General features: G+C 46.0%; 7 protein-coding genes and 2 long non-coding RNA genes across 11 annotated transcripts; 5 read left to right on the top strand and 4 right to left on the bottom strand.

Annotated features, from left to right (window-relative positions):
- Position 1: 1 nt before the first annotated feature.
- LOC3290066 (uncharacterized) lies at positions 2-1,402 on the bottom strand. The gene is made up of 4 exons (XM_061652633.1): positions 1,264-1,402; positions 730-1,174; positions 511-654; positions 2-434 (listed from the first exon to the last, which is right to left on the bottom strand). Exons 1-4 carry the CDS (start codon positions 1,400-1,402, stop codon positions 134-136), a joined length of 1,029 nt encoding a protein of 342 aa, XP_061508617.1. The 3' UTR covers positions 2-133.
- On the top strand, positions 1,101-4,220 carry LOC133392276 (uncharacterized). Its single transcript, XM_061652635.1, has 2 exons — positions 1,101-3,624; positions 3,691-4,220. The coding sequence occupies exons 1-2, from the start codon at positions 3,480-3,482 to the stop codon at positions 4,185-4,187; spliced, it is 642 nt and encodes a 213-aa protein (XP_061508619.1). The 5' UTR covers positions 1,101-3,479; the 3' UTR covers positions 4,188-4,220.
- A 2,035-nt stretch (positions 4,221-6,255) lies between these two features.
- LOC133392200 (uncharacterized) lies at positions 6,256-6,998 on the top strand. The gene is made up of 3 exons (XR_009765529.1): positions 6,256-6,495; positions 6,578-6,725; positions 6,802-6,998. It is a non-coding gene; the product is annotated as an uncharacterized LOC133392200 (long non-coding RNA).
- Positions 6,999-8,044: 1,046 nt separating this feature from the next.
- Positions 8,045-8,622, top strand: LOC133392258 (uncharacterized). Its single transcript, XR_009765573.1, has 3 exons — positions 8,045-8,230; positions 8,293-8,443; positions 8,508-8,622. It is a non-coding gene; the product is annotated as an uncharacterized LOC133392258 (long non-coding RNA).
- Positions 8,623-8,999: 377 nt separating this feature from the next.
- On the bottom strand, positions 9,000-9,996 carry LOC133391558 (uncharacterized). Its single transcript, XM_061646496.1, has 2 exons — positions 9,805-9,996; positions 9,000-9,721 (listed from the first exon to the last, which is right to left on the bottom strand). The coding sequence occupies exons 1-2, from the start codon at positions 9,956-9,958 to the stop codon at positions 9,093-9,095; spliced, it is 783 nt and encodes a 260-aa protein (XP_061502480.1). The 5' UTR covers positions 9,959-9,996; the 3' UTR covers positions 9,000-9,092.
- Positions 9,997-10,153: 157 nt separating this feature from the next.
- Positions 10,154-11,288, top strand: LOC133391559 (uncharacterized). Its single transcript, XM_061646497.1, has 2 exons — positions 10,154-10,299; positions 10,379-11,288. Exons 1-2 carry the CDS (start codon positions 10,158-10,160, stop codon positions 10,546-10,548), a joined length of 312 nt encoding a protein of 103 aa, XP_061502481.1. The 5' UTR covers positions 10,154-10,157; the 3' UTR covers positions 10,549-11,288.
- A 93-nt stretch (positions 11,289-11,381) lies between these two features.
- On the bottom strand, positions 11,382-12,502 carry LOC133391557 (conserved oligomeric Golgi complex subunit 5-like). Its single transcript, XM_061646495.1, has 3 exons — positions 12,366-12,502; positions 12,184-12,267; positions 11,382-12,094 (listed from the first exon to the last, which is right to left on the bottom strand). Exons 1-3 carry the CDS (start codon positions 12,444-12,446, stop codon positions 11,426-11,428), a joined length of 834 nt encoding a protein of 277 aa, XP_061502479.1. The 5' UTR covers positions 12,447-12,502; the 3' UTR covers positions 11,382-11,425.
- A 333-nt stretch (positions 12,503-12,835) lies between these two features.
- LOC1276532 (uncharacterized) lies at positions 12,836-17,790 on the bottom strand. Of its 3 annotated transcripts, XR_009765048.1 has the most exons (6): positions 15,017-17,790; positions 14,902-14,946; positions 13,826-14,828; positions 13,420-13,748; positions 13,098-13,339; positions 12,836-12,967 (listed from the first exon to the last, which is right to left on the bottom strand). XR_009765048.1 is itself a non-coding variant. In XM_061646493.1 (5 exons), the coding sequence occupies exons 1-5, from the start codon at positions 17,704-17,706 to the stop codon at positions 13,201-13,203; spliced, it is 4,206 nt and encodes a 1,401-aa protein (XP_061502477.1). In that variant the 5' UTR covers positions 17,707-17,790; the 3' UTR covers positions 13,042-13,200. The 3 variants fall into 3 exon arrangements, 2 of the variants coding, with proteins under 2 accessions (XP_061502477.1, XP_061502478.1); XM_061646493.1 differs by lacking the exon at positions 12,836-12,967 and having other exon boundaries at positions 13,042-13,339; XM_061646494.1 differs by lacking the exon at positions 12,836-12,967 and having other exon boundaries at positions 13,042-13,339; positions 14,902-14,943.
- Positions 17,791-19,651: 1,861 nt separating this feature from the next.
- LOC1276530 (N-alpha-acetyltransferase 35, NatC auxiliary subunit) lies at positions 19,652-22,945 on the top strand. The gene is made up of 11 exons (XM_315888.5): positions 19,652-19,811; positions 19,895-20,037; positions 20,115-20,260; positions 20,348-20,571; positions 20,647-20,881; positions 20,951-20,986; positions 21,063-21,183; positions 21,258-21,439; positions 21,538-21,732; positions 21,811-22,590; positions 22,671-22,945. The coding sequence occupies exons 1-11, from the start codon at positions 19,771-19,773 to the stop codon at positions 22,812-22,814; spliced, it is 2,247 nt and encodes a 748-aa protein (XP_315888.4). The 5' UTR covers positions 19,652-19,770; the 3' UTR covers positions 22,815-22,945.
- Positions 22,946-25,063: the final 2,118 nt, after the last annotated feature.

Below are 25,063 nucleotides of genomic sequence, written 5' to 3'. Positions count from 1 at the left end.
TGTTTTTAATTTATTTTATTTTCCTTTTATTTTGCCTTTCTTTAAATTGAAATAAATAAATAAATAAATACATTATCCTCTTAGTTACAGCTAAATCACGCTTCACGAAACGGCCAAGCGACGAACCCTCGAGTTAGTTTCTTCGGAAGCGATTCGGACGCTTCGGGAGCAGAATCAATTTGCTTCTGCCAGGGCTAACAGTGGTAGTTTCCTCCGTCGAAGCGGTTGAATCAATTTCATTCTCTAGCATATCATCAACCGGATCAGACGACGACCAATGCTGCTGCTGCTGCTGAGGACCTACAGGGCGAACCGGTCGACGGGCAAACTTTTTCCTCTTCGGCACCTTGCAGTCCTCGTAGATGCGGCCACAGTCACTGTAGCTGACCGCCTTCTCATCACCAGCGTCACGATAGTTATGGAACACATCACGGCTAGCAATGTTAAGCAATGTGAGTAATTAATTAAAAGACTCGTTTAATTTACGTGCTCGCGTCCTTCTCAACCTACCCAATGGCACGTGTGACAAAAAGGAGCAGCGGGTTCCGCCGTGCTTGGAAATCAAACTCGCACACGAACCGCTTCCGACAGACACGTCGATTCACACCCAGAAAGCGAAAGGTCATATCGGTTAGTGTGTCCGTCCAGTACATCCTGTACAAGAGAAGGAAGAGAGCTTATTCGGTATAACAAACAGTATTTTTCGTTGCTTCACCCTAACAAACTTACTCATTTTCTTCCAGCTCATCCTCATTCGCATCACTTCTGGCCGTTTGCTGTCTACCCGCCTCAGCATCACGCTTGCGCCTCGTTCCACTGTACTTCGAGTAGGATGAGTAGGACGAAGTGTCGGACGATGGTGGCAGATAAGCGTTCGAAGGTGGCCCGTACGAGGCAGCCGGTGTGCCGTAACTGCTCGACGAATGATCGAAGCTGGTGAACGTCGGCTCCGGTCCCGGGTAGCTGGAGATGATCTCGTGCCCCGAATGGTAGCTGGTGTACGGGCTCGACTCCAGGAACGGTGGCGGTGTCTCGCTAATGAACGATGAGCCGAAAAAGCCACCCGGAAATATTTTGTGCCCAAAGAAGTAAATTCCAGCTAAAAAAAGACCCACCAGGACGATCTTTGCCTTCACGAGCACCACGGTCGAGAGGGTGGAAAGGATCGGACCAACTGGTGCGAATGAAAGGAAGAAAGGAATGGTAGGTAAGCACTTTGGACCCTCTTCACACACTTTAAAAGCTACAATTAGCAAAACTTACGAGATTTGAACAAGAACTTATAGAACCGCTTTCTGCGCCGACCCTCATCAACTGATCGCGTGTTTGACTCGGCAAGATCTTGCCCTGCCACAAGAACCAGCATGGCTGCGATTAGCAGCAGCTGCTTAAGTAAAGCCATAATCACCGGTTCACTACTTCACGCAAACGCAATTTTCCACCAAACAATAATAGCACACGAAACGACAAAGACACGTTTGGCTGATCCTTTTATTCCACAAACACGAAATAAACACACACGCTTCACCCCACCAATATCACTGTACAATTTGTCCCCGTTCACTGTGGCACACGGATGTGGCGCGAATGCGACCCAAAAGCATGGGTGGGCAGCATTTTATACGGCTGCCATCGCACACCGACGCTGAACGACGAATCTCTGTAATAATTGAAGCTAATTCTCAACTGCCGCGCCACTCCGGTTCCGGACGGGTGTTGTGTATGTGTGTCTGTGGGGGGATGGCATCTCACTTTCTTCCGCTGGGTGGAAATTAGCGGAACACGATCCCCCATCGGAACCATGCCATATTCAGGGAGGGCTCAAAATATGGACCAGAAACGTCGAACACGTGGAGATGTTTTTGGTAACGGGTAAAGCTTGTTGTTTTACCTTTTTGGATGGCGATGTGGATCATTGAGGATGAGAATTCCACAAAATACTCCGAGTATGGTGAGGTGCATCGAAGGGATAAATTAATATTGAATGAAGCTATTGTTTGGTTGCTACTGAACGATTCGTCTAGTAAATACGGTTAGCTTAAGTGTGACTTACTTTTGATACACAAAACAAAAGTATTTGATTGGGAGAGGGTTGATAGAGCTAGAGAGCAGATAGGACTTATGATCATGCTAAAAAGTTTTATTTACTGCAAGCTGAGAATTAATTAACTAACAAACGACGATATTTTAAGATAAAAAGAAATATTAAATGATTGTTATTGAAATAGAATAATCATAAAAACAGATATAACTGTAAGAGTATGCAATATAATAAATTAAATAAATCACTTAAACAAAATTATATAAAAATAAAATATAAAAAAAGAAATAAATTAATAAACAAAATAGCAAACCTATTCCAACAAATTAATAGTACATAAACCAAACAAATAACACATAATAATTACAAGTAGTATATTCAAACTAAAACATAAACAACAACAAATCAAAAGACTAAAGCACTGAAAAACGTTGCTAGCATTAATTGAACAAACAACAAATACGCTAAAAAGAACTAGTAAGTGAACAAAGCTAAAATAGTAATAAAAAATTAAAGACAGAAAAAGGAAAACAACCAAAAAAAAAAAAATAAATAAATAAACTTATCTAAAAGCAGTAACAAAGAAGATGCAAATTAAAACACCAATGGTTGATCATAACATAACATGGCTTAACATACCCGTCATGGGTTCAAGTCCCGAATAGACCGTGCCCCCATACGTAGGACTGACTATCCTGCTATGGTAACAACAAGTCACTGAAAGCCAAGCTCACTTCCCTAGTGAGTACAGGCAGGCCTTGACCGACAGCGGTTGTTGTGCCAAAGAAGAAGAAGAAGGTTGATCATGCAAAGGTAACAAAAACGATTCCCCGTGGAACCCCAACGATAGGAAAAAAAAACGAATCATTGTTAAGAACAACTTTACGCAATCCAATTGCGCAACCGAGCACTCTTTTTCCATTCTCCGGTTCCGGTAACCGTCATCACCGTTTCTAAGTTGCGTAAGTTACGCAAAGAAGGCCGTAAGCACGAAGAAGTTTCAGCACTGCGATATTCACCACACTGTGCATTAGAAAACCAGCGATCGATAAGAAAGTGTCAACAAAAAGTGGTGCTGAAATGAAAGTGAATGTGCACCACTTTCCGGGTAGAAAATATCCCGATTACTAACATGCCTACATGTCTCCCATCGCTCGCCCTCCCCAGTTAAAGGATGGTGTTAATTATGCTTTAACGTTTTAAGCCACAGCGCCAGACAGCGCCAGACCAGCGATATGCGCAATATGGAAGTAGCGTACTTTCTTCCTTGCCACACATGCGACATTTAGCACCATAACTTTTGGAGTTTGGCGGTGCTGGAGAAGGAAGAAGATTGTGTCAGATGCTTCTATTTTGGTTTTCCTTTCCGGCCAACTGGGCGATCGCATCGAGGTGAAGCATCTGATCGGGTCATTTTCAAACGATCGTCCATCCTGAGATGGAGCGTTACCTGTCAGCTGTCGCTCTGCTTGCTTTGTCGGCAGTGGTTGTCGTCGTTGGAGAGGGAACGGAAGGATCTAACTCCACTGCGGGTGCACTGGTTGAGGCCAGGTACGATCATTATGAAGACATCTTCCGATACTGTAAGTAGATTAGTTCACTATTTGAAGGGAGTATTAGCAATCTGTTATCTCCTTTCCTTCTTGCAGGGTGGCCTTGGTTCACGGACCTATCGACGGTCATCGCGATCAAGCTTAAGATCTGGATCGTACTGGTGGCGATGCACGTGTTCGGCGATGGGTACTACTGGTCCAAGTGGACCGGGTCCGGTGAACCGACCTACCATCAGCCGCCAGGCTTTGGTTGGGGTCGTCGTAAGAGGAGAGCTATTTCCGAAGAGAATTCGGGCTTGGCGGAGCTAATTTTCAACCAGCTCGACATCGAAGACGACACATGCCGAAGGCGCATCGTGTGTGAGCTCTATCTCGAAGGCAAACGGGTGCCGGAGCTGTGGAGAGCGTTGGCCGCCCCAGGATATGAAGTGTTTCGTGCCTATCGTCCAAAAGCGACCGTTCGTAGCTCGGCTCAATGTCGCAAGCTTTACCAGTGTGAGCTATCGCATAGAAAGGATGGAACAGCCGGGTGGTTTCAGCAACCAAATGCACTAAGTGATACGGATGGAGATGACTGGCGATGGCCACGGTAAGAAAGAGGTTCACGCGGAAATTGTTGTTAAGATATTTATTACACTGTTTGTAAGAGTTAATTTTAAAATAAATTACGTATTAAATCTTCAAAGCGCTTGTCTCACGTGTATGGAGTAGTCGCGAAGTATTGCTTCGTTAGTGAAGGGCTTAAGATAGCTGCGAGCAGTACCACTTTGAAAAACAGCCATGTTTGTGTAATGTACACAAACACAAGCAGGTACTGAATGGTTTTTATTACTGAAACTTTAAAAACAGATGTCTTTAAACAACTTTTTAATGAATTAGATTTGTACAAAACTTACCAGATATCTTGTGGCGATGTTTGACTGGCCGTTTGTGTATCGATATTTGTAGCTGGGATGAAGTATTGGATCCAGCAGTGCTATCTGCATGATTTACACTGCTCGTTAAAGCTACTAGAAACATCAAAAACAGTGCACAGAGACATAGTTTGATGTACATTGTTGGTGTGGAGAGCTTCCTACTGAGGGAAGATTTAAAATGACTCGAACGGAGCTACCGTGCGAGCAAGATGTGATCTACGATGCGTGTAGAGACTGCGCTTGCGTGATCTTAAGAGAACAAAACAGACATGCTTTTCTCTATTGTGTATGAAACTGAATGTGTGTGCATTGGAGCTTGTGGTCTTAATGTTTATTTATTGTATAACAAAATAACGCAATCTAAATTTGAAGCAAATGGTTTACACTAGCTTCTAGCCTATCTTTCCAATAGAGCTGCAAATCTGCAGCTGAAAGCCCTCGATCTGCTTGTCGTCCCCAGCCAGTCGGCGAAAGATCGTGATGAAGATGATGATCGAATGTTGGTTCATCCAGAATGATTGGTCCAGAGCAGCAGCTCTGCTTTGCGGGGAATGCTTTAAACAACACCACGATTATGAACACCGTCAACCAAAAGCCACCCTTTATGATCAACAGCACACTGTGTGCGATCCACCAGCGCCAGGCGTATGGGTAGGCTGGAAGGTAGAAGATTCCCATGATTTTAATTCTACTCAACAGTGTTTTTATTCGGCTCATTCCACTTACGACTGGAGTGTCTCCTTGACTCCAATGAAGTGTCTGCATTGGCTGCTACTAATGTAATGGTTGCTTCAAGTATGAAGATCAAGGCTACTACTCTCTTATTGCACATCTTTGAAGATCAAGGCACTACTGAGCTGTCGAGCTAAACGTTCGATAGACATCTGTCGAAGGATTTGAAAGAGACACCCAAAATCGAAGCTCTAATTGATCGTGGATGGAGGGAGTAAAGGAGCGATCGTTGCTAACGGTAACGGTCCCCCACAATGAACCGCTCTCAGTGAACGATCGTCTGTGGATGCGGAAGCTGCACGATGTCGTCGTACACGATGTATGCGATTGCTGTACTGCTTGGTTGGCTAGCAACCACGATCGGCGCACTTGATGACGGGGAGTTCGATGAATCCAGCAGCACCGATACAAGCGTTGCCGTTTCCGGTCGGGGACATCATGAAGATTTTAATGAGTATGGTAAGTGAAAGAAAATATAGAAAAATAGAATGCGATACATTAAATGTTTCAATTGCTCTTTCGATTGTTACAGGATTTCCCGAGCTTGTGTTTGGATCGCATGCGGCCGCTATTGCAGCGTTTACGTACTACATTGTGATTTTCTTCAAAACCTACCTTCTTATCCATCTTGGGCTTGTGCGGCAAAGGGAGGCAGAACAGCAGTGGAGTGCGCGGCATTCTGGAGCTGGAGATGATCGATATCCATCGATGGATCATTTATTTGAATAGATACGTGATGTTTTATATTGTGGCTAGTATTAGATATTTATTTATATTTTAATATTTATTTATTATATATTTGTACATTGAAATAAATTCTACTATTTATTGTTCCAAAGCCGTATCTGTATTTCCTTTTTTTACTAAAGTTACATATTACGTCCTGTTTGGCTCCTACAAGAAGAGTTCCAATAAAATCAAGCAAAATCTCCCCTCCACAACATTGTTGCTGGTTTACGTTAAACTCATCCTCAATTAGCATACGTCTTCTAATCGCCTCCCCTTCTATCCCAACATCTCACGAAAGTTCAAGTGCATCGATCACTGGATCGAGGGAGAGTTTGGAAGGATCCTTCGCGCGTGTGCTGTGCCGAATCAGTCAGTCATAAGCTCTTTTACCGGTAGCAAGTCATGTCTAGCCGTTGGGTTTTGTTACTGATCAGTCTGATGCTCATCGTAGGATGTGTATTTGCAAGGACGCATCATGACCATCATCATCGGATAAAGCCACTCAAGTACAGTTACGGAATATGTAAGGAATACAAATAGAATGATTACATCTAGAAGCATGCTTTGTCTTTATTTTATTTTATTTTTAAACGATTTTATTCTAGACGCTCCTACTGGCTGGACGGTTGCGCTTTACATCTGGTACATCGTTAAGTTGGGCTTTATATTAGGCGCTCTGCTGCTGTTACTGTTTGCTAAAAAATGGAACACCAACCGGCAGCCTATTGTTTTTGAAAGTGGACCTGAATACTAGTGAGTTGTGATGAAATGTTGTTAAGATTTTAAAATTTAATTTTATTGGTGTAATGTTTTACTTTTCGTTGTAAAGCCATCATCGATCATTGGACACGATGGAGCCAAACCTTTTCCACCCAAGAAGCAGAAGAGATGTGCGTCTTTACTGGAACGATCGAATAGATGCAGTGCGATCAACATTACGATAGTGAGCTTAGTTTAATTATAATTAAGGTAATATTAATACCAATTAAACTGTAATAATTTATTAAAAGTAATTAATATATATAAATAAAAGAAGATTGTGCTGAAATTTAATCAGATTGGTATCCCTTTTCGCTACAATTTAGACTGATTATGGCGAAATATATGGACATGACCTTGTCTTTAATCCATAAAATAGAATATAATATGATAGTTCAAACTTACCCCGAGAACAAACGTACCCATCAAGGAGACGATAAAATAAATAATAATTAAATAATGTAATGCTTAACCCTTCAAGTAGGGCCTAGTTCTGGTTTTTTTACTTGCATGTGTTAGCAATTAAGCATTTCAAGTCATGTCGAACCTATAACGATTAACTTAGGATTACTGCATGCACGTGTGTCCATCGTTAAGCTAGACCAATTCCGAGAAGCGTAGGAAAATCCTACATGCATGTTTTCCAGGGTCATACAATTTTAAACCATAAATTCACTGAAACTCAGGCGCGTCAGTAAAATTAACCGGGTAATGAATTCAAAACAGCAATAAGTTTAAACCACTTACCATTTTAACGCCTAACTATGTGCATCCGTGCATGTGTATGTTTTAACTTGTTCACGTACTCATCCGTGACTTCGCGCAATTTTAACCGAAATTTATATCATTCAAAAATCAACGATATCGTCTCTTTTCCGTGCTTTATTTACTGTGAGAAAAACATGGATAGTTCGCAGATTTTTGATAAAATTGATTAGTTTATTGATTTATAGCTTCTTTTTCCTAGCATTTTTGTACATAATTTTCAAATTCTCTCACTTTTGATTTGACATCATCCTGTGGCTTAAATTTCCTCCGATCTTGTTGCTGCCATAATCAAAACATACCATTTTGCCGCTCCATTAAGTTGACAAACAATTCGTGATTGTGAATCGATCGAATCAAGCGAAAGTGTAAACCAACTTCCGGTCAACAGCCGGAAGCAAATCAACACGTCTCACAACACACTTTCCTTCGAGCCTGTTCGAGCGTTGGCGTAAATTGATCACGATCGTTTATCACCAACCAACCATCCCTACTCGTGAGTGCATTCGTGAGTTGTTGAAGTTGATGCGATTTTTGCTGCTTCCGATGTCAAGAGTATCGACTGTACCGCCCTCTCAGCATCATCATGTCATCAACAGCAGCTGTAGTGGTCCAGAAGTCGTTAAGAATGTGGCGAATTGTAGCAGTGTGTTTGATGTTGCTAGCTCTAACGGATCTCTGCACGGCACAGCGTGTGCGTCGAAGGCATCCACACTATCCAAAGTTTGAAATTTGTAAGTAAGATTAGAATCGTGGAAGTAGTACAATTGCAATGAGTGTGTTTCGTTCGTTCCAGTATGGCCACTGCATTGGGTCAGTGCGGCGTACGTGTGGGGCTTTCTGAAGCTGGGAGCCATATTCGCCGGGCTGATGCTACTGTTTGTCTTTCGCCATCTTTCCTGGTGGAACAGTACACCAACGTACCTCGGCCATGATGCTCTTGTGTAGTAAGTATTCGGGTTTACGTGCATACTTTTCCTGGGAAAGCTGTAATGATCATTATTTTTACAGCCATTTTAGAGGATTCAGTACTAACAGAGGCGATGATGTCACAGACAACGGATACAGGAACGACGAGGTGCTTTATTGGACTGATAGGATTGAAAGGGCAGCTCGACTGTTTGGAGAAGTGAAATAAATTTTAAAATATATCAAAACGTTGTAGTACCTTTTTTGAATTTAATAAAAATATCACTTACAAAGCGGTTATACATCAAATGGAGCAACACGATCTAATGGAAAGATGCATGTACAAGTTTTGGATTTCGAGCATTAATGCATTGATCATTGGGTAACGAAGCAAATATTCAATATTTAACAAGTATTCAATTCCTGACAAAGAGCCATTTGTCGGTACCAAATGGGAATTAAATCACATCATGTTTGTAGGAGCCGGTGCTATTATCAATTAATCCGCTAGAATGGTCTAAATATGTCCAATAAAATAGGTCCAATAAGTAAAACAAAAGAAAATTTGACAATTTTTGTTAATATACGGATTTATTTATCTTAAAATCACATCAAACACTTATTCAGCAATAAATAATTTCTTATAATCTAGAATAAATAACAATATAATCAGGATTGTGCAGACTCTTAGCTGTCCACTCCATTCTCCTGCTGGTGCTGGTGCTGATCCTGATCTGCCATCGCCTCATCGTAATCATCAATCGATCCATGCATTGGTCCCTCAAACACGTTCATCGTTATGGAGCTTCCCTGTGCCTTGCACGTGGAATAAATCTCGGCACACTGCTCCATACTGCCAGCTGCAATATCATCTGCCGACCGGTACTTGCGGAAGATATCCACCCCGAGCATGCGCGTACCAAGCTTCAGCAGGAAGTCATTCTTTGCCCGCACATCAATCTCACACACGAACCGCTTGCGACAGTCCGTGGTATGAACGCCCAGGAAGCTGAACGCCAGATCAGTTATCATGTCGGTCAGCAACAAATCGGACTCTTCACCCGGCCGTACTGCCTCACGGATCGAACGACCGTGGTGGAATGATGGTGGCTTGTCCCAAATAATTTCCTCATGATGATCGTGATGGTGATCGTGGTAGTACGGGGCGGATTCGCGCAGAATGATCGGCGCACAGCCGTGCTTGGCCGGGAAGCCTTTGAAGAACGCCCAGAGCATGATGATGCCGAGCCAGATGGCACCCTTCACGATCGCGATCACAAACGCGGCAATGCCCCAGCCCCATCCGAATGGGTAAACTGGAAGGATAGATAGAGGGAAGCGTAGATCATGGTTTAAATTCAAATAAGAGCTAAGGACTACTAACAGAAATTGAACTTACTTGCAGAATGAAAAGGTCCTCGCTGCCTTCCAGTTGCTACAACATCCTGGTTGGAGCTTTCACTAACCTCCAACACAGGAGAACTCCGCACGCCGTCCAGCACACCCAACAAGACGATAACCAGCAGCATAACGATCACCCCTTTGGTACCCATTTTCGACACGTAATGACGATCAAAACATGCGGTACAGCTGCTGGTAGTCTTTTATAACCAAACCCCAGCAGCACCTCTCGGAACCTTCCTAATTGAAAGTGCTAATTAACGAGTGACACTTTCAATTTCTTTTGCGGTAGTGTACACTATATATAAGTCAATCTGACCGTCGGATCGGGTTTGTTTGGTGCCGGACAGGATGGCGGGAAGGGCGATGAAGAAACTAGCACTTGCGGTGCTGGGAAGTTTGCTAGGGCTGTGCACCGTACTGGTACAGGGCGGTGAGGTTAATAGTGAAACTGCGCTTACCGCACGATCGGATCAGTACTACGATGAGATGTGTAATGAGGGACACTTGTTTGGAATAGTTGAAAAAACAGTGAACCGTTTCTCAACTTGACTTTCCTCTAACGGCTCTAGGGTATCGATTCTGGACCTTTCCTGTGACGATGGCCATCAAGGCGAAGGTGGTGGCTTGGCTGTTGTTCATCACGTACTTTAGCACGATCATGCAGGCACTGGTGTATCAGCGAACGGAACCCCAACTGCCGGAAATATATTCCGTGCCGGCCCACAGCGATTGGGGGTAAGTAAGAAAAGTTTAAAAAAGTGGATAAATGTATCAGATTCTACACCCTATTTTCTCATAGACATCCACCGATCTTCACGAGTTGGGGCTAAACTCGTCAACGATTCAGCGAAGCAAGGATCACCACTAAGACTGAAACGTTCAAGTGTATTTATTTAAACATAATAAAATTGTGCCTATTTATTTTAACTATGTTTTCTATTGCTTATGCAACTACTCGCTATTTACAATGTAATAATATGTGTAACGTGTACTTACTAATAGTAATGCTTCTATTTAGCACCTTTCCCTTTGATGCAAAATAATTTTCACATTGCATTACGCAGTTGCGACGGAGGCACGATGATGGAAAGTCACCGCGTCATGCAAGATGAGTTCGTTAGTTTCCTTTGGCTCGTTGAACGTTCAACAACCATTCGTGATAGTGACAGAAGGAGAAGGATGTTCTGGGGATTTATTTTGATATTAGTTATCAGTGATGGCTGCAACGCTTTCACCCAACACGACGGATATAGCTTAACAGCACTAGCTACAAAAGGAACAGTTGCAAAACGTTCAGATGATTATTTTAACGAAGTTGGTAAGAATAGATTTTTATAGTGGTAATTTGAATTTAAAAATAATATTTTCTTCTCCCATTGCTAGGCTTTTTCGCGCACGTTACCACTTTTGAAGCGTTGGCAATAGTGGCGTTCGTGGCTAAAGTTTGGATCTTTCTAAAGACGTACCTAATTTACGCTCTCGCTGTCACACGAACGAAATCACGAACTGCGAGACTATTGCAAGACAGCCCATCGCTTGAACAGCTTCATAAAACGATGTACGATTTGAATGTAATTGAATAAAATAAAATACATACAACGTTTATTATTCCTCCCTTAATGTAACTGCTTCACCACGTTCTCCAAATAGCTCGTTACGATCGGATAGATAGGATCGTACTGGGTAATATTCTTCTGCCGCACTACCGTGCGGTACTTCTGCAGCGCTCCGGTAATCAACTCCAGCCGTTCACGCTCAGACGTATGACTTTCCAGCCATTGGAGCAGCTTCTCGTTGCCCCAGCCGGCAGTAACGTGCGGGCTGGCCATATCGTTTCCCGCGTGTCCGAACAGCATAAACAGAACGATGTACGGCGGCACCACGCCACCCTCTTCGCTCGTCTGCTCCACCAGCTCCTGCGGCGGCACGGTGAACAGGGAAGCGATTGCACGCAGCAGCCGGAAGCTTTTCCCGAGCGAAGAAAGATCGGGCACGATCGGTTTCAATGCACCCTCCAGGTGGTGACAGTCGGCCTTGAGCCGCTGTCTGCCGGTGGAGGAAATCGGTCGAATGGTGGCAAGGTTTTGAACGAACAGTTCAATGCACCGTATGGCCAGATTGTGGCCCGCCTGCTCGATCACTGCCCGATCGTTGAACGGTAGGATGTGGGTGCTCCAGGCGCGTACGATAAAGTCCTGCAGCTCCTTCGTAGTGCGTCTCACCTCATCCCACGCTTCCCAGCCGAGCGACATGAGATCGTTCAGGACGGTCGACTTTAGCGCACCCTTAGGGGGTGGGCGGTAATGGAACGGTGAAGAAAGAACACTTTAGTTTGTATTATAAAAATAAGGTAAATCGTAACAAATAAGCTTACCTGCACTCGCTCCGGGTAGAAGCTGAGCACCGCGGACAGGTCAAGGATCTGCTCACCGTTTGCCACGCCAATACGGGCAGTAGGCTGTGAAAGAGAGCGGACCGCGTTGCCATGAGAGCCCGGGTTGCGTTATGCTTAGCGATATCCCCCCCCCCCCCCCCCCCCACAACCAACCAACTTACGTTGCCGGCGGTGCTGAACACACCGTACGGAAGGTTCTCCAGCGGGAAATCGCTTCCCTGCGGCACAGTAACAAACGACATGGTTCGGCCGGGCGTCGACGGGTTCGTGGATAGCTCCGGTAGCAAAGACGACGGGCACGGAATGCAGACACAAAGCACTGTGACGAGTGTCGCTAACGACGGCAAGCGGGGAAGAGCCAACGTTTCGTATGCTACCTCGCGATAGCGCTCACGGTCGATAACTAATTCCGTTCCGGTGTGGTTCTACGCCCCAAACCAGAACAGAAAGCCTGCCGCGCGTGCGGGTGGAGGGGAGCACGATCGAGCCCATGTTTACGGCGCCGACCGTGCGACCGGTTATGGTGGTGTTTGTGAGATCACTCCACCGCATCGTGGAATGTGTGTGTGTGTGTGTTTTTTTCTAATACTCATGCTGTTTGTTTGTCGCATGGGAACAACAATGTTTTAGACTGGAACGCAGCGCAACCGGAGATAACGGCGGCTGCTGCGGATGCCTCATTTGCATTCTCGCTCTCTTGTCGTTTCGGAGGCTTGTCCGGACAGGGACAGGGGGAACGATATCTCGATTTCAATTGAAAATACTTTATAAATGATTAATAGTAAAGTAAGATGATACAAATTTAAAAAACAGAAAAAGATAATAAAATCATTATCAAGAATAATGCAACACAAATTTCTTTCAAGGTGTAAGTATCCTCAGGAGAAGCTTACTGTTTCGCAGCATTCAAAGCGCCACTAATTGAAAGCTCCTGGTTTTTTTCCCTTTCCAACTTCCAACTGCGCCCGGATACTACCCCGATGCTATGGATCAACCCTACATAGCGGCAGCGTGGTGTTGTTTCGCGTACTCCCACATCAACAAGGCTGCCGTTTCGGGAACGGTTAGCAACCGTTTAGCCCCAATCGGCGGTATGTACACATTCAGGACCGCGTGTGGAAATCTCTCCAGCAGGCTGCAAGGGGAGCGAGAAAAAAAAAACATAACTCTCAAGTAGAAAAATAACAAACACCACCAACAGCACATGTTACGTACTTTAGTACAAGCACACACTTTTTGGGCAACTGTAGCTGATGGAGCGGTGTGCTCTGGGGGGTTTCCGTGTGTTTGACGTTCACTACCGTGTAACCTTTGTCCTGCAAGTCCCACAGATATGAGTACACATTGTGGGCCTTCAGTTCACGCACCGTTTGCCACTGTTCGGCGGACGCGCTACGCATCTTGAACTGCTTGCTGTCAAGATCTTGCAGCGAGTTGATCAACAGCTGCTTGATTCCAAAGCATTTGCCCATTCTGGCAAGGTCCGCCAGATCGGGCACATCGGTAACGTTACTGGCTACCACGTACAATCCTTTGGAAGCTTCCTGCAAAAAAAAAGAATGTAAATATACATGAACACTGCGCAATCAACTTCAGCTCAGCAGCGTTTTGTTTAACCGACCCTCTTTTGCTGCGAATTGTACAACCGATACGGCAGCTCAAGCATCAGATCTTGACGCGGATCCAACCGCTTCAGCGGCACGATCGCATGCTCTGGCGGGACGAAGTAGCCCGTCCAGTCTGTCGGTTGGTAAGGCACACGGTTGGTTTCCACCACTTCCCGCGGCAGTTTCTGCACCCGCATTGCTTTGCCGAGGAATTTTTCGCCGAGTCCATCAAGCAGCTGAACGCATGCCTTCAGCAGCGCCGTCCCTGCGACGTCCTCGGCCGGTACACCGGCCGCCTTCGGTATGTTGTGAAACACGTTCTCGAACGTTAGCAAACAGTTGCTGTCAAGTTGGAATCGAACGTCCCGCAGTATCCGTGTAACGTGCGGCTTAATGTTAGTCTGCTGATGGGATTGTTTGAACATGGTGTACATTTGCTTGAACTGCGGCTTATCCGCACGTGCAAACCGTGCCAGCAGCTTGCTTATAGTGATCTGTGCCCACAAGCCAATGGTGAAGCTTTCGGCCATCGTCCAGGGCATTAACAAATAGATAGACTGATTATTGAGCGTCTTATCGCGACAGCAGCGCAGCCAGAGGATGCCGCAGATCGACTCTATGCCGGCCGGCGTCACCTTCCCGTCCTTGAGCGAGTTGGCGATGGCCAGCGTGCTAATCTCGCTGTCCACCACGATCAGCTCGAGCAGACGCTGTATGCAGGTCGGGTTCGCTTCGTACAGCAGTGCCTTCAGCAGGACGTCCGGTTTGCTGCAGCCCGCGATGGACACCGCTATGCACAGCGCTTGCACCGCCCAAAGCTTCTGCTGAGGGGAGATTTCGAAGCGATGTACGTGATGCAAAACCATTTTAGATTCCGGGAAACATTGCATTAGATATTCTTCCACCTTGGGCACCAGTCTGTTAAAAGCACCGTCTTCGAAATGGATGAATCGATGGAGAAACAAACTGCACATCACGCGAACCATACGCCCATCCGCTTGGTAGCGTTTTTTCAACCTACAAAACAAGGGCAATGTTGCTTGTCAATGTGTAATTAAAATAAAATAATGTTTTTATTGATGCAACTTACGGTACGTCCAAACCAAACCGTTTTATCACATCCACTTCTTGGCTGCTGAAAATGAAACAAGAATACGAATTGAGTAACACTTTCAAGCCGTAGTAGGGAAATTAGCAGTTCATACCTAGCATCACGCATTGGTCCCTTACCAAAGATCATGCCCTGTGCTAAAATTTTGATAATTATCCAATCACAATAGTGGAAAAAATCGTCCGGAAAGCCGTCCAGGCATTCCAGCACAATAAGCGGCAGTTCGTTGGTGGTGCTGGTGCCCTGCTCGAAAAACATGGACACGTAGTTTAGAACAAAGTCAGGAATATACACATCGTCATATTCGATGTTCTCCGCACAGAATGGATCGAGCAGCATTTTCACAAATTTTGACATCAGTGTCAGGAAGTGGTCCTCCGATTGGTGGTGGGTTAAAATTTTCTCATAGCAGCGATCGATCATATTCACTCGGTTGGAGTTTTCGTAACATTCTTCTCCCATTTTCATGCAGTCCGCGTAAAGCAGCTCAACCGCCAGCGTTAACACGTCGACGTTATCGATCTCAAACAAGATGTGCAGTCCCGACCAATGCTCTTCCGTTTCGTATATCTCAATGAAATTCTGCTCATGCTGGCGATAGTTGAGGTGAATTTCCACAACCATTGCATACACTTGATCGGTCGTTGGCGCTTCCCCCACACCGCGACGATCGAGACTGTTTTTGAGCTCTTGAACGGATACGGACTCGAAGAAAAGAGAAGCCACTATACAACAGTCCTCGTGCCATGCGATCAGATGTGTTAGCTGTATCGTTTCTATCGCCCTTGCATGGTCTGCGTAGTCGAAGCTTTGCAACCGTTCATCTACGAATGCTTGCAATTCCTTCATCAGCCTCATCATACCGCTCAAATTTGGCCGATAATCAAATTTCCTCTTGTCAACTGCTTCCTGCAGAGCGATCAGCTGCTCACGCACAGCGAATGCTTGCTGCGGTATACGTTCGCCTGCTTCCTGCGCCTGTCTGATGCTGTCCACCGCAGATTGAAAGTTTTTGCAAATGCTATCAAATACGCTGTTAACTAATTCGGGCATATGTCCCAACAGCTTGCAACAAACGGAAATATTCGATTCCAGCATATGGCTACTCAACTCAAGGCAAGCGTATAGGCTGTTTTTAGCTCTTTGTACCAGCACCTGCTCGATGAGAAAAGTGTCCGCAGGGCTGACCCTTCCCCAGTGCGGCTCCAGGGCATCATTCGTTAGGCGGTCCAGGAACAAGCTGCCATCCGGACTGCGAAAGTGTTCCTGGGTGATGGCGAACATTGGGGTAAGCTTCTGCATTTCCGCGACTACGGCCAGCAGAACGGCCGCATCGGTCGTCGGTTCGGCAAGCTGATTGACACAATGCACCAGCAGCACAAAGGCCGCGAAGCGCAGGGGCAAGTTTTTAATATCATGGCATACTTTAGCGCAGCTCGTAAGCGATCGTATCGTTGCAGCCGTTTCCTGCCTGCGTTTGCATTGCGCTGCCAGCTTGAACGTCCTTTGGTGCACTACGCTGACGATGCAATGGAACGCGACCGGGTTCCATGAGAGTTCCGGTATTGTTTGCAGTAGATAATCGTACGCTTTCTGTGTGTCGTAGTACTTGCTCAGCTTGTCAATCACACCTTTCGGCACACTACCACCGGCCGCCAGTGGCGCTCGGTTTAAGCCGTCCAACAGTCGCTTTTCCATCTCCGCCTCCGTGGCGTTGAACTTGCGATACTTCAAAAAATAGTCGTGAACATGCATTACCACCTGGCCGTTGGTGTGGTCCAGGAGCAAACGGAACAGAACAGTTTTCCACTCCCAGTGCAGCAGGACCAACAGCTTTTCGATCTGTTCCATCGGCACTGCTAGTTTGAATTCGTCCAGCCTCTCCAGTACGGCAACAATCGATTGCCACGCATCGCAGCATTTCTCCCACTCTGGCCACCAGGCAAAGTACTGTCCGGTAAAACTCATTTCGCAGTGCATCGCGTAACCGATGGCGTGCCGGAGAATGGCTACGGCTTCCATTCGGCACACGGCGTCCCTGCTGACCAACGCCTCGAACACGACCAACCACAGGTGATCTAGCTGCAATGCGCTCAGTATGTCCGCTTTCCTGTCGCCCGTACACCGCAACAACGCTTCTAGCAGCTCACGCAGCAGAAACACTTTCCGTTCAATCGGGTGCGCCGGACTGCGCGTCTCGGACAGCCACTGTTCGACCAGATCGGGATTCAGTTCCATCATCGTTTGCAGACATGCCAACGCTTTCGTGCGCATCACCCTCGAGTCCGACTGCAACCGGCGCACCATGTCCGCACCGTTAGCTAGGTTGCAGATGGCAACCAGCTCGGGAAGCTCTTGTGCTAGGATGAGAAACGTTTGCAACACATCATAGTAGACCGGCGTTGCGTGCAGCTCCCGCTCGAACCGATCCACAAACGTTGTCAGCTCCCGGATCACGATCTGCAGATCGGACTCGAGCAGTGCCGTCAGCGCTAGGGCGCTCAAAGTCCAGCGGAGTGAATCGCTATCCCCTTGCAGGCGGTCGTGGTTGCCGTCCACGAGCGACAGGATAGTTTGCAGGTTAACGCCATGCAGCAGCGAGGCGGGTAGTTTTCCCCGCTGCTTCATCAGCAGCGCGTACACCAGGGCTTCGAGCGATGGTTTGTGCAGATTGTGCACATTCTGCAGGAAGATTTGCTCGCTCTGTGCGAGCTGTATCAGCTGCTCGTGCGCTTCCGTATCGGTTGTGCATAAATCTTGCACAAATTTTGATTGGAAGGTCATTTTCGGGTGAGATTCGATGCGACGTAGTTGCTTTGCTTTGAACGACTGTCGGTGCAGCACAAGGTGTATGGATAATAGGAGGTGAAGTGCTTCACCGTATTAATACACGATGCGCAATCTCAGATTGCGCATATATTCGTTTTATCAAAACATAAGTCATTTCGCGTAGCCAAGCCTGAGCTATAAACGTCATTTCCATACATTTTCAGATTGCGCCAAGATTGCGCATAAATTTTCAAGATTATATGTCCGAGATATATAAATATTTTTTGACAGATAAATATATCAAACCGACCCGTTTGACAGATAAATATATGCGCAATCTGAGATTGCGCATCGTCTATTGCTACGGTCAGAGCAAATTGACATTTCACGACTTGACATAACAATACTGGGGGCTCCGGTATTAAAATCGGGGAGGGCTGTAGGGGGGTATAGAAAATTGTATGCGATTTGACATAACAATACTCAATGATGGCGCCCGGAAAACGCGCTAACAATTCACCTCCTTAATAAAGACACCTTGGTGCAGCACTTGCCCAATGGGACAAAAATAAAAAGCTTGGAGCTAAATAATCGTTTTTCTCCCTCTATCCTCTATACCGCGCTTGCTTGCACGCGAGCGCTCGAGTATATTCGCTCAGAACTGAGTATTCGCAGTTCAACCCGTGCAGTGAGAATTTATGTGTTTATGTGCATCGAAATTTCGAAACTCCGTTGGAGCCAAAGCCTCTATAAACTATTCAAACAACAACAACGGGAAGTAGAAGCTTCTTCACAAGCGACTCTTTTCGCTACTTTTCACTGTTTTGAATCGCTTGGGTGCCGGTTCGTTCGTGGAAATGGAGCTCGCGAAAACCGTTTGTGAGAATGCGAAAGTGCGAATGGGAGGTCTTCTTCTTCTTCTTCTGTTTAGGTTGATGGGTTACATCCTCCTATACTCTCTTTTTGGGAGGTATAATCAGAGGCGTACCATCTGAGTTTGGGAGTGGACTGTCATCCATGTCTCCTTTTTTTCCAGGTTGGTTTATATTGTGTCGTTAGTTACTTAGTCTTTTTTCCGTTATTTCCTCCGTTCATTATTATTATTATTATTTTTATTTTTTTTGTATTATATTGTATTTTTGACTACGTTATACCGGGCTAGATTCGGTTTATTATTTCTAAGCGATTTTCCATTATGGTTCCCCTTTCATGGTCTTTCCTTAATTTAAATTTAAATCTTTTTTTTTTCTTTTTTTTTTTTTCGTTTGTGTTTGTGGGTTGTGCTGGTTTTTTTGTTTTTTTATGAATGAGTTGTTATTATTATTATTTTTGTGAGGTAAGAGAATATTTGTTCTGTTTGTTTCTTTTGTATGCGGTTGTATGGTTATTGCTTATTTTTCTGCTTATTATTTTTATTTTTTCACGTCCCTCTGTTTCTGAATTGGGATTTGCCACCTTAAGGGCAAATTCCAGCAGAAAGGGTGTTCTGGTTGTGACTAGTGGCATATGGCTTTCTATTCATCTTGTTGCAATTCTCGTGGAATTGAAGGATGCATGTGGCCTGCCCTTTCTCCTCAAAAATACGATGGAGGTCCCGAGTTGTAGGTAAGGTTTCCTTTTTTTTTTTTTTTTGTTTTTAATAGAAATGTATAAAATATTAAGTAGATAAATAACTGGGAGGTCGGCGTTTGACAGCTTGGCGGTAAACATTAGGCCCTGCGCACACTGGTAGATGGCGAAAGCAAGAATTATTATTATTTTTTAATATTTTTTGTATAAAGGAAGCTTGATCACAAGAAAGTATTGAGAAAATGAAGGGAAGTTTAACATCAAGCGAAGATATATTCTGATAAAGATCGAAGTTGACCCCAAGCATTTTTGCGAACAAAATAATCGCACGCAATATATGTCCTTCGAACAGCTACAGTGTGCATTGGCGTGTTTGTGTGTGGGGGGGAGTAAAAACTATTTTGACAGCTCGTCTTCCAGACACCCTGCTGGTCCCGTTTTATTTATTTAGCTATTTCGTGCATTTTGCCACCACAAAAAGGACTTTTTGTACGGGTTTTCACGGGGAAAATGTGCGACCAATCATCGGAAGCAGAAGTACTGCCCCAAGGGTAAGGCCTCCCGGAGCTGTGGCGTTGGTTTCGGGAAACGATTGTCCGCAAGTAAACAACGTCTCCGCTTCGCTTCCCAACAGGCACCAGAATGAAGAAAGCGAAAACCCATCCCACCCACCGTCCAACGTTGAGGCAGAAGCTGCTGCTGCTACGGTAGGCCAAATGGAACCGTGCGCGGATGATTGGAATGAAATTACCGCACAGTTTTTCGACTGTGTGAAGGGTAAGAGCGGGAAGGGACGGCCGCGCAGAATGGTCGCAAACATTAATCCCCGCTGTGCGTCTTGTTGCCCTCGGCAGATCTCAAGCTCGGCGAGCTGGTGCACGACTCCACGTTCGGGCTGTTGGAAGCGATGTCCGCGATCGAAATGATGGACCCAAAAATGGACGCCGGTATGAGCTGCAACCGGGAGGCAACACCGCTAACCTTCGATACAGCGGTGGAGGTATGACGAAGCGGATAAGCAATCGCTACCACCCGAGGGCCAATGGTTCTCTACTGCCAGCTTATTTGCTTACCATTTTTCCCCCAGACAGGACAGATCAAGCTGAACAATCTGCTGGCGAAGGAATTGATCGGCATCATCGATGCGGTGTACTCGTGTACCGTCTCGTGGCTGGAGGGACACTCGATGGCGCAGACCGTGCTGACCTGTCTGTATCTGCACAAACCGAACCGAATCGAATGCAAAACCATGCGCTCGTTTTCGATCGCCATACAGAAGATCATCAATCTGATACGAAACTTTATCATCAGGTACGCAAATGGCAGTGTTAGAAAAAGGTTGTTGTGTGTATCATGCTTCACTTCTCCTCCACCCCTTCCCTATAGAGCCAACGTGTACGAGGAGGAAGATTTCCAGCACAGCTCGTTCGATTACAACCTGAGCGAGGAGGTGACCGAAACGAAGGCGATGAACATGCTGAAGGCGGCCGAGGAGGAGCTGATTAAAAAAACCAAAGACACGGAGGATGAGCGGGAAAGGGAGGAGCTGCAGGCACTGTTGGCGCGCGTTCGGTTCACGCGGTTGCTTCTGCACAGCTTGGTGGGAATGTACCCGCTGAAGGTAATTGTGTGCAGGAAGGAAGTGTGGCAGAACTGATCACTAATCCGTTAATCGACCTCCGTTTTACAGCAAGGCAATTGGCGGTATGGGCAGGAAGTTGCAGCGGTAGGCCATGGAAAAGCGTATAAGCGTACCATTTGCAACGAAAGAGCTAATGAGTTTTCCCCCCTTTTTTGTACAGCAAACGGCCGTACCGTTGAAAACCGAAATGATCGACATCGTAAAATCACTGAACGGGGCGTTGGAGCTGGCACAGGCCATAGAAAAGACGATTGAGCTGGGCACACAGCCCGTGGAGGGATGTAAGTGTCCTGCGGTTTCGTTTACGACGTGCACGTAATCAAACCATTGCCTACTTCAATCTTTCCCTTCCCAGCGGATGCACCGAACCCGATGGGCTTTTCCATGATGGTAAACCAGCGGTTGCTACCGCCGACGTTTCCACGCAGTACCAAAATCAAGGACCGCCAACTGAGCATCCAATACCTGACCGAGCTAATCCAGCGCATCAAGCATGCGTGCAAAATTGCCAACTGCACCAGCTACCATGCAGCGTTGGTGAGTAGTGTGGCCGATTCGGTCGTTGCGTGTTAAGGTGTTCCACTCGATCGCTGGAAGTTAAGTTTTTCCTTCTTTGCCGTTTTTCAATTTTCAAGAACTTTCTGATGGACTTTAACAAGAAGTTTACACCCTGCCTGCTGTCTCGAAGTATACCGCAAACGCTGTACCTACCCGCCGGCCGGTTGGTGTTTGGCGTGAAACCACTCATCGAGGTGCTGAAGGAATCCGTACGGGCTTTCATCGCCCCACCAGCCCTCCGTCCGGACAATCCGCTGTACAACAATCCTTTCGTAAGTGAGCACATTTGCAGTGCAATGATGATTAAATTGGTTTATCACATGCTTTGTGCACACTCCCGTTTACTGTAGGCGATAAACTGCATCAACTCGTTCTTCGAGTACCACGAGCAAACGTTCTACTCGCTGTTCGCGATCTGTGGCTACAATCGGGCCCGCCAGCGCGACCATCTCGGGCTGCTGCTGCTCAACTTTGCCCACCTGCAGGATGGGGCGGAGCGGGTCGACGTGTACCTGCACTCGCTCACGCCGCGCAGTGAAAATTCCCGCCACCTGGCGTGCTTCGGCACGTGGGTGTTTTATCACTGTTTGCGCGCCATGTCGTTCTATCTGCTCGCCGGCCTAGAGCTGGAGCTGTACAGTGTGCACGAGTATCTGTACATCTTCTGGTACCTGTACCAGTACCTGTTCAGCTGGATCGTGTCCGCACTGACGCGGGCGGAAACGTTCCTCGCGGAGCAGGAGTATGCGGCCGACCCGAAGGCGGCCAAGGCGAGCCAGAAGAAACCGAAATCGAAAAAGCGCAAAACGAAAACGGACGTAAAGGAGATACTGTTTAACGAAGCGATGGAGATGCTGTGCGGCGGCTACTACAAAGCGCTGGTCGGGTTTTACAAGGAGGATCGCATCCCGGAACCGCTGCCACTGTTCGACAACGAGCAGGTACGGTTCGAGCATCGGTTCGCACCGTTCGCGAACCTTTCGACGCCGCCCCCGATGCCGTACAGCGAGTTTCGGCAGATGAAGTTCATCATGATACAATCACCGGCGACGGAGCTGTATGCGGCGGCCGCGAAACACTTCCACGAGGCGCGCATGCTGCTCGAAACGTTCCCGAACCCGGACGAAGAGGTAGGGAGGGAAAGACCTTCTTTCCTGGTGCATGCGTGTCGTCGTTGTGCTAATGCCGTTTCTTTTCGCATTCATTTCAGTGGCACGATATCGTGAAGGTAGCCAAAACGAACTACGTGATGATGAACCTGCTGGCCAGTGGGCACAGCCGGCAGTCGAAGCAGCCGCCGGAGTTTGACTTTTCCTGCCATCGATACTTTCCGATCATCAAGCAGAGGAAGTAAAGTCAGTTTTTGTGCTCATGTGCTATTATTTATTTCAATAGAAAGCTTCCACCGGAACACATTTTACCATTGTAGAGAGTAAAAAAAGAGCAATGAATGGTTTGTGTATGACTTTGAGCGGAAAAATAGTATTCGATTTGTATGTGCAGGAGATTTTCCATCCGAACATGATGATAAATGACAAAATGAATTTGTTTTAAATATTTTGCATACAGGCGGTCCCCGAGATACACGGTACCTCTTATACGCGGATTCGGAGATACGCGGTTTTCAAAATTTGACAGTTCTTGGAGCAAATTGTACTGATTTGACACATCCATTGTGAAATACCAAATAATTTCCGTGCTGATCGAATGTAAAATGCCATTTAAAAAGGTTTAAAACTGTTCAATTCATTAGAAACATATCAAATAATTAATTTGGTGGCTAAAACCACCCCCTACTTGCAAAATTGCAAGAAAATTAGTGATATTTTGGCTGGAAATCACGAGATTCGACTTACGCGGAAATTCGAGATACGCGGTATTTTGTGGCCGTTTTCGGTCCCCAATAACCGTGTATCTCGGGGACCACCTGTAATTTGAATAGCACAAAAATAACGGCTCATACAAATATTTACCTTTTTTATCAGTCGACCACTGATAAAAAATGAGCGAAGAGCAGCTTAAGTGTCTCGTTTTTGTGTGTGGGTTAAAGGAGGAAACGGATAAAGATTTTCGGCTCAAATTGCTCACTCGCATAGAAGAGCGCGCTGATGTAACACTCGAGCAGCTTTCGGCGGAGTGTAACCGTATTGCAAATTTAAAACTCGACAATGCAATGATTGTGGGCGAAAAGGGAGAGCAAGTGTATGCAATACAAAATGGCGATCGGCAGAACAAGCCGAATTTTCGCGCAAAGGGATCACGCCCGCGCTGGGGAAATCACGATGGCCGATCAGGAAACGATAAGCCGTCCAATCCTTGTTGGCTGTGCGGTGAACTGCATTGGGTAAAAGATTGTCCGCAAGCTACACAAAAGTGTCGAGTATGCAACAAGGCTGGTCATCGGGAAAATCGCTATCGCAATCGAAAAGGTGTTCGCCGGGGAAGAAATCAATTTTTTTCTACTAATACCGTTAGGGTGTGCAGCGTACAAGCAAACCGCAAATTCGTCAATGTATCCATCAATGGAACGGTCATACTCCTGCAGTTGGATACAGCGTCTGACATAACCGTCATAGACGAAACAGCATGGAGGAAATTAGGGCAACCATCATTGGTGAAGCCTTCAGTAAATGCGAAAACTGCCTCTAACGAAGAACTGAAGCTTTTGGGGGAATTTTCATCAACAGTTTCAATAAATAATGTCACAAAACCAGCGATCATTCGCGTGGCGCCGGGTGAGCTTCTTTTATTAGGAGCAGATCTAGTGGATCTTTTCGAGCTTGCATCAGTTCCTATGAATACGTTTTGTGCTACAATTTCTACTCACACGCATATCCCTCAGAATCTGCAGAAAAGTTTTTCGGAAGTTTTTAATGGCACGGGGCTCTGCACGAAAGCGCAAATCAGATTGCAGCTGAAAGAAAATAGTCGACCCGTTTTCCGTCCAAAACGGCCAGTTGCATATGCAATGCAGGCAGTAGTCGACGATGAGCTCGAACGGCTAGAAAAAGCTAAAATAATAACGCCGGTTGATTACTCCGACTGGGCCGCTCCAATCGTCGTCGTTCGTAAGAGCAATGGTAACGTTCGAATATGTGGTGATTATTCGACCGGGCTAAACGATGCGTTGCAACCTCATGAGTATCCCCTACCATTGCCAGACGATATTTTTGCGAAATTAGCCCACTGCCAATATTTCAGCAAAATAGATTTGTCGGACGCTTTTTCGCAAGTCGAGATCGAGGAGTGTTACAGACCTCTCTTGACGATAAACACGCATCGGGGACTTTACCATTATAACCGTTTGCCTCCCGGCATAAAAATCGCGCCCGCGGCTTTTCAACAAATCATCGACACGATGCTCGCCGGTCTGCACGATACGTCAGGTTACATGGACGACGTAGTCGTTGGGGGCAAAACCGAAATAGAGCACGATACAAATTTGGCCAATCTGCTTCAACGCATAAGGGAGTTTGGATTCACTATCCGTGCCGAGAAATGTGCATTTAAGATGCAGAAAATCGAATACCTCGGCCATATAATCGATCGTAATGGAATCAGACCCAACCCGACAAAAATAAATGCGATTAATAATTTACCAGC

This window comes from Anopheles gambiae, chromosome 2 (assembly GCF_943734735.2).
Source record: "Anopheles gambiae chromosome 2, idAnoGambNW_F1_1, whole genome shotgun sequence".
NCBI classification, from domain to species: Eukaryota; Metazoa; Arthropoda; class Insecta; order Diptera; family Culicidae; genus Anopheles; species Anopheles gambiae.
The sequence above is the reverse complement of the archived record's forward strand: the minus strand, read 5'-3'. Positions and strand labels throughout refer to the sequence as shown.

Coding starts and splice junctions, on each gene's coding strand:
- LOC133392276 (XM_061652635.1), top strand. CDS start 3,480: ATGGAGCGTTACCTGTCAGCTGTCGCTCTGCTTGCTTTGTCGGCAGTG. Junction 3,625..3,690: donor TGAAGACATCTTCCGATACT/GTAAGTAGATTA, acceptor TCCTTCTTGCAG/GGTGGCCTTGGTTCACGGAC.
- LOC133391559 (XM_061646497.1), top strand. CDS start 10,158: ATGGCGGGAAGGGCGATGAAGAAACTAGCACTTGCGGTGCTGGGAAGT. Junction 10,300..10,378: donor TCAGTACTACGATGAGATGT/GTAATGAGGGAC, acceptor TAACGGCTCTAG/GGTATCGATTCTGGACCTTT.
- LOC1276530 (XM_315888.5), top strand. CDS start 19,771: ATGTGCGACCAATCATCGGAAGCAGAAGTACTGCCCCAAGG. Junction 20,572..20,646: donor ATACGAAACTTTATCATCAG/GTACGCAAATGG, acceptor CCTTCCCTATAG/AGCCAACGTGTACGAGGAGG. Junction 21,440..21,537: donor CCAGCTACCATGCAGCGTTG/GTGAGTAGTGTG, acceptor TCAATTTTCAAG/AACTTTCTGATGGACTTTAA.
- LOC1276532 (XM_061646493.1), bottom strand. CDS start 17,706: ATGACCTTCCAATCAAAATTTGTGCAAGATTTATGCACAACCGATACG. Junction 14,829..14,901: donor CGGTTTGGTTTGGACGTACC/GTAAGTTGCATC, acceptor CTTGTTTTGTAG/GTTGAAAAAACGCTACCAAG. Junction 13,340..13,419: donor AAGTGTGTGCTTGTACTAAA/GTACGTAACATG, acceptor CTCCCCTTGCAG/CCTGCTGGAGAGATTTCCAC.
- LOC3290066 (XM_061652633.1), bottom strand. CDS start 1,402: ATGGCTTTACTTAAGCAGCTGCTGCTAATCGCAGCCATGCTGGTTCTT. Junction 655..729: donor GATGAGCTGGAAGAAAATGA/GTAAGTTTGTTA, acceptor TCTCTTGTACAG/GATGTACTGGACGGACACAC. Junction 435..510: donor TTTGTCACACGTGCCATTGG/GTAGGTTGAGAA, acceptor TAACATTGCTAG/CCGTGATGTGTTCCATAACT.
- LOC133391557 (XM_061646495.1), bottom strand. CDS start 12,446: ATGTCGTTTGTTACTGTGCCGCAGGGAAGCGATTTCCCGCTGGAGAAC. Junction 12,268..12,365: donor TGTTCAGCACCGCCGGCAAC/GTAAGTTGGTTG, acceptor TCTCTTTCACAG/CCTACTGCCCGTATTGGCGT. Junction 12,095..12,183: donor TCTACCCGGAGCGAGTGCAG/GTAAGCTTATTT, acceptor CCACCCCCTAAG/GGTGCGCTAAAGTCGACCGT.
- LOC133391558 (XM_061646496.1), bottom strand. CDS start 9,958: ATGGGTACCAAAGGGGTGATCGTTATGCTGCTGGTTATCGTCTTGTTG. Junction 9,722..9,804: donor AGGACCTTTTCATTCTGCAA/GTAAGTTCAATT, acceptor CTATCCTTCCAG/TTTACCCATTCGGATGGGGC.